This window comes from Rhinopithecus roxellana, chromosome 10 (assembly GCF_007565055.1).
Source record: "Rhinopithecus roxellana isolate Shanxi Qingling chromosome 10, ASM756505v1, whole genome shotgun sequence".
Classification (NCBI taxonomy): Eukaryota; Metazoa; Chordata; class Mammalia; order Primates; family Cercopithecidae; genus Rhinopithecus; species Rhinopithecus roxellana.
Window position 1 is genome coordinate 80,454,196 of NC_044558.1, and position 9,194 is coordinate 80,463,389.

General features: G+C 50.3%; 1 protein-coding gene across 2 annotated transcripts in view; it reads right to left on the reverse strand.

The window, feature by feature from the left end:
* AACS (acetoacetyl-CoA synthetase) overlaps window positions 1–3,320 on the reverse strand; it is a 77,138-nt gene extending 73,818 nt beyond the window's left edge. For both annotated transcript variants that reach the window (XM_010368425.2, XM_010368424.2), the window contains exon 1: window positions 2,991–3,320. In XM_010368425.2, the coding sequence (XP_010366727.1) occupies window positions 2,991–3,123 (133 nt within the window). In that variant the 5' untranslated portion in view covers window positions 3,124–3,320. The remainder of the gene's footprint in view (window positions 1–2,990) is intronic.
* Window positions 3,321–9,194: the final 5,874 nt, after the last annotated feature.

The window sequence follows — 9,194 nt, forward strand, 5'->3', positions numbered from 1 at the left end:
CCTTAGTGTCCACAGTAGCTGGGATTACAGGCGCATGCCACAATGCCCAGATAATTTTTTGTATTTTTTGTAGAGATGGGGGTTTCACCATGTTGCCCAGGCCGGTCTCGAACTCCTAGGCTCAAAAGAGCCACCCAGGCCGGGCGCGGCAGCTCACACCTGTAATCCCAGCACTTTGGGAGGCTGAGGTGGGTGGATCACGAGGTCAGGAGATCGAGACTATCCTGGCTAACACGGTGAAACTCCATCTCTACTAAAAATACAAAAAATTAGCCAGCGTGATGGTGGGCACCTATAGTCCCAGCTACTCAGGAGGCTGAGGCAGGAGAATGCTGGAAGGATGGCATGAACCCGGGAGGCGGAGCTTGCAGTGAGCAGAGATGGCACCACTGCACTCCAGCTGGGTGACAGAGCGAGACTCCGTCACAAAAAAAAAAAAAGAAAAAAAAGATCCACCCACCTCAGCCTCCCCAAGTGCTAGGACTACAGGTGTGAGCCACCACACCCAGCCCTCTCTCCTAACTTTTAAATGCAGGCAACTCAATAGTGTGTCTGCAGATGAGACCTGGCCCATGGGCCACCAGTCTGAGAGCCTTGAAGGACGGAAAGGAGCTCCGCAGCCGTGCTTGGGCCCTCCCAGCACTTGCTCATGTTTACTCCACAACCCCAGGGGCCCAGGGCAGAGCTGAGCACTGGACATGACCATCTCCTGTCACCCGCACACCCACTCAATGACTCAGGTCCCGTTATGCCCATTTTACAGATGAAGAAACGAGGCATGGGGAGATCCAATGACTTCCTCCTGATCACAAAGCTGGTAAGTGGTAGAGCTAGTTCAAAATCCAGGTAGTCGGCCAGGCGCGGTGGCTCACACCTGTAATCCCAGCACTTTGGGAGGCTGAGGCAGGTGGATCGCCTGAGGTCAGGAGTTCTAGACCAGCCTGGCCAACATGGTGAAACCCCGTCTCTACTAAAAATACAAAAATTAGCCAGGTGTAGTGGCAGGCACCTGTAATCCCAGCTACTCAGGAGGCTGAGGCAGGAGAATTGCTTGAACCCAGGAGGCAGAGGTTGCAGTGAGCCGAGATCGCACCATCGCACTCCAGCCTGGGGCAGAAGAAATCTTTTTTCTTAAAAAAAAAAAAAAAGAAATCCAAGTAGATTACAAATCCCTTCTCTTCAACACTTCCCATGGAGGAAGGTGGTTTCACCCATCTAACAGGGCTGCCTGTATCTGAAATTATTTCAGAACATCAGGGCTGGACAGGCACCAGACCAGCATTCTGTTATTGCTGGCAGAGGAAACAGATGGAATCAAGGCAAGGTGACACAGAGGAAGAACGTAACCCCACATGGCAGCCTCCTGCTTCTTCCAGGGGTCTCCAGGCTGCCCTAATCCAACACACAGTCATTTACCAACTGCTGGCGGGGGAAAGCCCCCAGGGCAACAGACTACACCTGTCTCCAAGGGAGAGCAAGGGAAGGAGAGAAACGAAACGGCTCAGGCTCAGCTCCGGTTAGCTTAGGAAACGACTCTGTGGAAGCTCCCCGCTGCTGTGAGGCCTGGAAGCTGCCAGGCAGCAGTCTGCAATTCTGTGGTCAACAGGAACCACTGAGAACTTCTGAGCCAAGGAGTAAGACCTGTATGCTTCAAGATGACTCTGGTAAAGCAAGCAGGATGCAAATGGGTGGAAATGCAAGAAGCAGGAAAACCAACCACTGTTTGGAGAGGAGGAAAGGAGGCCCCAGAACCCCTGGCACCGGGCTGCAAAAGAGGAGATGTGAGAAAGACATGGGGCTGTGGCAGAAGACTTCTGGTGTGGGCCAGGTGACTGGGATGCCCATTCCTGCGAGCCTGAGCAAGAACAGGGATGCCACCGACAGAAACAAGGGAGTCCCTGCGCTGACAGAGGGGTGAGGGGAGACCATGAGTTAAAAATCCCCTAGGGAGGCCGGTTGCGGTTGCTTATGCCTGTAATCCCAGCACTTTGGGAGGCCGAGGCGGTCAGATCACCTGAGGTCAGGAGTTCGAGATCAGCCTGACCAACATGGAGAAACCCCATCTCTACTAAAAATACAAAATTAGCCAGGCATGGTGGCGCATGCCTGTAATCCCAGCTACTTGGGAGGCTGAGGCAGGAGAATCGCTTGAACCCGGGAGGTGGAGGTTGCAGTGTGCCCAGATCACGCCATTGCATTCCAGCCTGGGCAACAAGAGCAAAACTCCTCCTCCTCAAAAAAAAAAAAAAAAAAAAAAAATCCCCTACGAACACCCAGGGGAGACGGGTGGAGGGGTAGAGCTGGTAGTTGGGCAAGCCAGCTAGAGCTCAGGAAGAGCACCCGGAACAGTCACCCCACGGAGAAGGGGCCTCTGCCCCACCCACACCCAGAGAGGCGGTTTCTGAAGTTCAAGGTGATGGGTGGAAAGAGAGTCTTTTACTAGGTTCTGTTTGGGGGCTGGGAGTGTAGACACGTGGACAGGGCCTCCTCCCTGGCCATCCTTCTAGGTGCTGGCCTCTAGCAGGGGCAGCTGGAGATGGGGGAGGTTGGGGGGCAGAGTGCACGGCACTGAGGACTGGCAAGGGACCCCCACAAACAGAGGAAGAGCTGCAAGTCAAAAAGGCCCTATGTCCGGGTGAAGCCCCCACAGGCTGGAGGTCAAGACTCCAGTGAGCACCTCACAGGTAGGAAAGCCTAGCAGGGGACCACCCAGTCAACAGGCAGCTGGCCCTCGCGAGGGGTGACACTCCCGGGGAGAGGGTGACCCCTACATGCAGAGGAGACGCTGCACAGTCAGGAAGTGCCAGGAGGTGCTGTGGAGGGGTGATGTTCCCCAAGAGAGGGGGGAACCCCGCAGCCATAAGGCCTGCCGGCCATCAAGTGGCTCCTCCAGCCCCAGAAGCATGAAACTAGCCACGGGGAGACCACCCAACCACCCTGCACGGCCCCCGCCCATCCCCCGCAGGCCCGGCCGCGCGCCCGGCTCTCACCCAGCGCCAGGCCGCACCCTGCGCCCACAGCCGCCCGGAAGCGGTCCATCTGCGTGTTCTTCTTACTGTCAGGCTCCCACATCACCTGGCACTCCAGAATCTCTTCCCGCCCGGCGCGCTCCTCCTTGGACATGGCGGCGGCGGGTGGCCGGGACTGCGATGAGGGCTGGGGACCAGGGGCCGGGGACCTGGGTCCGGGGGAGGCGACGGTCTGGAGCGCCTGGCGGGCTGAGACGGCGACGCCGACAGCGGAAAGCAACGGACTGAACCGCAGCCGCCGCCGCCTCCGGCGGGCCACTTGGCCCAGGCCCTGCCTCGCAGGCCCCGCCCCGAATCCCCGCCCCTTTCCAGGCCCCGCCCTCCCGCCTGTAACCCTCCGCTGAGTGCAGCGCCGCGCAAAGGAGTGCTCGCAGCCGCCGACTCCGGCGCCCGCGGCCTGGGGTCGTCGGGGTGAGGGGCGTGCACCCCCGTCCTCACCTGGGGCCAAGGGAGCTGCCTTGGCCCCAGCTCCCCGACCTCATCTGGAGCTGGAGGACGTTAGGGCAGCCGCAGAAGCCAGGCGTCCGAGTCTGCTGGTTCCTACACGTGTACATCATTCATTCGCTATTTCTTCCTGCAGGTCCTTACTGAGCGCCTGCGGCATTCCGGGCACTTTGGGAGCTTTGCGGATACAGCAACGAACAAAGCAAAATTTTTGCCCTCTGTCAACAGGAGAGGAGGGGTACAGATGTGAGGAGAACGGGAGACGATTAACAAATAAATACATCGTGTATTTACACCAGATAATGTCATAGTATAATATAATAATATACATAGTATGCCAATGGGTATCAAAATATACATTTGTGAAAGGAAAATAAATCGTGGGGCCCCACTACTAATCTACAGGGAAAGGTCTACCTGGGAACTGCCTAGGACCAACCCGCCTCCCATTCTATCAGTCACCCCCGGGCTGAGATAAATGCATACCTGATTGCCTCCTTTGAGAGGCTAATTAAAAACTCAAAAGAATGCAACCATTTGTCTCTTATCTACCTACGACCTGGAAGGTCCCCTCCCGTCTTTGTTTTTTTTAACTTTTTTTTTTTTTTGAGTCTCACTCAGTCGCCCAGGCTGGAGTGCAATGGCCCAATCGCAGCTCACTGTAACCTCTGCTTCCCGGGTTCAAGCGATTCTCCTGTCTCAGCCTCTTGAGTAGCTGGGATTACAGGCACCCGCCATCATGCCCAGCTACTTTTTGATTTTTGGTTTTTGGTTTTTTTTTTTTTTTTTTTTTTTTTTTGAGACGGAGTTTCGCTTTTGTTACCCAGGCTGGAGTGCAATTGCGAGATCTCCGCACACCGCAACCTCGGCCTCCCGGGTTAAAGCAATTCTCCCGCCTCAGCCTCTCGAGTAGCTGGGATTATGGGCATGCACCACCACGCCTGGCTAATTTTGTATTTATAGTAGAAACAGGGTTTCTCCATGTTGGTCAGGCTGATCTCCAACTCCCGGCCCCCAGGTGATCCCCCGGCCTCAGCCTCCCAAAGTGCTGGAATTACAGGAGTGAGCTACCGAACCCGGCTAATTTTTGCATTTTTGTAGAGATGGGATTTCACCATGTTGACCAGGCTGGGATTTCACCATGTTGGTCAGGCCTGAAGTCCTGACCTCAGGTGATCCGCCTGCCTTAGCCTCCCAAAGCGCTGGGATTACAGAAGTGAGCCTAGGTCTGAGAGCACCCCCTCCAGAGACTCCCTGATCTCCCAAAATTTGGTGGAGATCTAAAGTTTATTTTGCTGTACAACTCCTCTTTTCTTTGCAGTTTTACTTGCTTCCAACAAGGAAGGCAAGATTTCCTGTTTCCATGACAATGGAAGGCAGGTAACTCCTTTTTGGAGTTTGAGCTCACTTCCAACAGGGAAGATAAGGCCTTTTTTCCTGCTTCTAAGATGGTAGAGAGCAGTCTGCAGCCTAAGACCCATCCCCAGGTAAGTAACTGAATTGGGGTTTGTCTTGGCTAAAGTTATGGTTAACAACCAGCTGGTCTTAATGTCAGAGGCATTTGAACCAGAGCAACTCCATCTTGAGTAGGGACTGGGTAAAATGAGACTGAGATCTACTGGACTCCATTCCCAGACAGTTAAAGCATTCTAAGCCACATGATGAGATGGGAGGTCGGCACAAAATACAAGTCATAAACACCTTGCTGATAAAACAGGTTGCAGTAAAAAAGCCGGGTAAAACCCTCCAAAACCAAGGTGGTGATGAAAGTGACCTCTGCCTGACCTCACTACTACACTCCCATCAGTGCCCTGACAGTTTACAAATGCCATGGCAACATCCGGAAGTTACTCTATATGGTGTAAAAAGGGGAGACATGAATAGGCCACCCCTTGTTTAGCATATCATCAAGAAATAACTATGAAAATGGGCAACCAGCAGCCCTCAGGGCTGCTCTGTCTATGGACAGAGCATTCTTTTATTCCTCTACTTTCCTAATAAACTTGCTTTTCCTTTAGTCTACAGACTCGCCTTGAATTCTTTCTTGCATGAGATCCGAAAACCCTCTCTTGGGGTCTGGGTCGGGACCACTTTCCTCTAACATTAATTTATCCTTACCATTAGAGTGCGTTCCGTGATCATATACGTTGTGCCATTTTTTGTTTGCCTTAAATGCTTTTTTTGTTGTTTGTCTCTGTTTTTGTTGTTATTTTGGTCTTTTTCCCATTGGGTTTGATCAACTATCTGACTTGATCAAATCAAAAGGAAAGTTCCAAATTGCGGGGAATAAGGACTCTAAAGTGGCTAAATTCACACACACACACACACACACACACACACACACACACACACACACACAGAGCCTGGTAGGGGAGGAAAACAACCAGCAAAAGAAAAAAGTTGGCCGGGCGCGGTGGCTCAAGCCTGTAATCCCAGCACTTTGGGAGGCCGAGACGGGCGGATCACAAGGTCAGGAGATCGAGACCATCCTGGCTAACACGGTGAAACCCCGTCTCTACTAAAAAATACAAAAAAAACTAGCCGGGCGAGGTGGCGGGCGCCTGTAGTCCCAGCTACTCGGAGGCTGAGGCAGGAGAATGGCGGGAACCCGGGAGGCGGAGCTTGCAGTGAGCTGAGATCTGGCCACTGCACTCCAGCCCGGGCGACAGAGCGAGACTCCGCCTCAAAAAAAAAAAAGAAAAAAGTTAAAAGAGGAAAGATGTTTGATTTTAACTACTAAAGGGGCTTCATTTACATAATAAGGCCACCTTTTTGCTAGCCAGGCCAAAGTGAAAGCAATGGCTGTTGCCCCAAGCTGCAGTTCCATAGCTAAGGCTCTGCCTGCTTTTTCCAACCACGACAGCCTAGATTTGGTTCCTAAATCAAGCCCTTTCTGGTTTGATTCTTGGTACTTCTGAAATAGCAGCAACTTCTCCTAAAAGAAATATAGTAATGAGATTTTAAAAGATTGTTTTAAAGGAGCTCAATAGTTAAAAGTCAGCTTAATTATAGCCGGGCGAGGTAGCGGGCGCCTGTAGTCCCAGCTACTTGGGAGGCTGAGGCAGGAGAATGGCGGGAACCCGGGAGGCGGAGCTTGCAGTGAGCTGAGATCTGGCCACTGCACTCCAGCCCGGGCGACAGAGCGAGACTCCGTCTCAAAAAAAAAAAAAAAAAAAAAAAAAAAAAAAGTCAGCTTAATTAAAAGTTAACATCCAAGATGTGTGTGTGCATGTGCACATGTTTGTATTTAAAAGGCTCTCATGTTTTTGTTTTTGTTTTTCTCTCCTAGGACCCGATGCTTTTTTTTTGAGCAAAGGGTTTTTTTTGTTTTGTTTTCCTCAGTTGACTGAATTCTGTTTTCTTCATTAACAGCTATTGCAACAGATGCTACTCTGGGGTTTTTAAGAGTGTAGTTTAGGCCGGGCGCGGTGGCTCAAGCCTGTAATCCCAGCACTTTGGGAGGCCGAGACGGGTGGATCACGAGGTCAGGAGATCGAGACCATCCTGGCTAACATGGTGAAACCCCGTCTCTACTAAAAAATACAAAAAACTAGCCGGGCGACGTGGCGGCGCCTGTAGTCCCAGCTACACGGGAGGCTGAGACAGGAGAATGGCGTGAACCCGGGAGGCGGAGCTTGCAGTGAGCTGAGATCCGGCCACTGCACTCCAGCCTGGGTGACAGAGCGAGACTCCGTCTCAAAAAAAAAAAAAAAAAAAAAAAAAAAGTGTAGTTTAGATACTTAGAAATGTCTTTGTTGTCCAGGCACAGTGGCTCACACCTGTAATCCCAGCACTTTGGGACGCCGAGGCGGATGGATCACGAGGTCAGGAGATCGAGACCATCCTGGCTAACACGGTGAAACCCCGTCTCTACTAAAAATACAAAATATTAGCCAGGCGTGGTGGTGGGCGCCTGTAGTCCCAGCTACTCGGGAGGCTGAGGCAGGAGAATGGCATAAACCTGGGAGGCGGAGCTTGCAGTGAGCCGAGATTGCGCTACTGCACTCCAGCCTGGGTGACAGAATGAGACTCCATCTCAAAAAAAAAAAAAAAAAAAAAAAAAAAAAAAAAAAAAAAAATTAAGTGCACTGTAAAAGCATCACATTGTCTAACTTCAAAATAATTCTCCCTTTTTGGAGACCCAGGATTCAGTGTGGGCTCTGCCCAGAGCTCAGAGATCCAGTTAAGAGGTAGGTAGTCCTAGTCAGGCACAGTGGCTCACGCCTGTGATCCCAGCACTTTGGGAGGCCAAGGCGGGCAGATCACCTGAGGTCAGGAGTTCGAGACCAGCCTGACCAACAATGAGAAACCCCGTTTCTACTAAAAATACAAAATTAGCTGGGTGTGGCGGCACATGCCTGTAATCCCAGCTACTCAGGAGGCTAAGGCAGAAGAATCACTTGAACACAGGAGGTGGAGGTTGTGTTGAGCTGAGATCGCACCATTGCACTCCAGCCTGGGCAACAAGAGGGAAATTCTGTCTTAAAAAGAAGAAGAAGAAGAAGAAGTCTGAAGTAATCTGTAATCTTTTTAACTTTTTGCTTAAAACATTGCTGATCTTTTTGTTTTTCTGAGTGAAGAAAACTTTTAAGCTATTTACAGCTTTTAATAATTGAGTATAGTATACTCCTATGAACAAAATTTGGAGTAAATTTGTTTCTCTCTACCTGATTTCTACAAAATTTTGGAAACTATTTGTGAGTATTCTTAACTTACAACAACACAGTTAATCGCATAAACACAATAAGAACCTGTTTTCATTTGTAACAGGACACAATTGGAGAAACAAGGCTTTGACTGAAATGGTGTGCTTTCCTTTAAGGGATCAACTTGACTTACGGAGCCAATAAAAGCCCCTTGGGAAAAGCTGGCCTCATACCTTTGCCTACACAGTCCCTGTACAGGATTCCTGACCTGTGGTAAGTAAAGAATGTCACTTTCTGACAGGTCCAGGAGCCTCAAGTTTATCTTGGAACCTCAAGAGGAGAGGGATTCAACCACCTCATAGGTATTTGATGGCACAAATCCATGCCTGGACTCAGTTTTAAAAGGTCTCATCTGAGATTCCTTCTATGGAACAAAGTTCCATCAAAGCCAATTTAAAAGCCTATGTTAAAAAAAACTTATTCTTGCAACATTGTATACAAATAATCAGGCCAAGTATAATAAAGCAAATAAGTCCTACCATTATTTGTCCTTAGTAAAAATGGGAAACTGGAGAGAGAAAAATTATGTTTCAAAAACTATAATACACCTGTTGTTAGATTCTAGTCTTGCCTAATGTTTTTCAATTTTTTTTTTTTTTTTTTTTTTTTGAGACAGAGTCTTGCTCTGTCACCCAGGCTGGAGTGCAGTGGCCAGATCTCAGCTCACTGCAAGCTCCGCCTCCCGGGTTCACGCCATTCTCCTGCCTCAGCCTCCCGAGTAGCTGGGACTACAGGCGCCCGCCACCTCGCCCAGCTAGTTTTTTGTATTTTTAGTAGAGATGGGGTTTCACCGTGTTAGCCAGGATGGTCTCGATCTCCTGACCTCGTGATCCGCCCGTCTCGGCCTCCCAAAGTGCTGGGATTACAGGCTTGAGCCATCGTGCCCAGCCTCAATTTTTATTATTGTCTACAGTTTGGACCAAATTCTAGTTTTTCTTGACTACAAGCCTACAAAATAACATTTTCAATCTTTTTTTCTTCTTTTTTCCCATTTTTCCTAATTTGGAGTCACCAA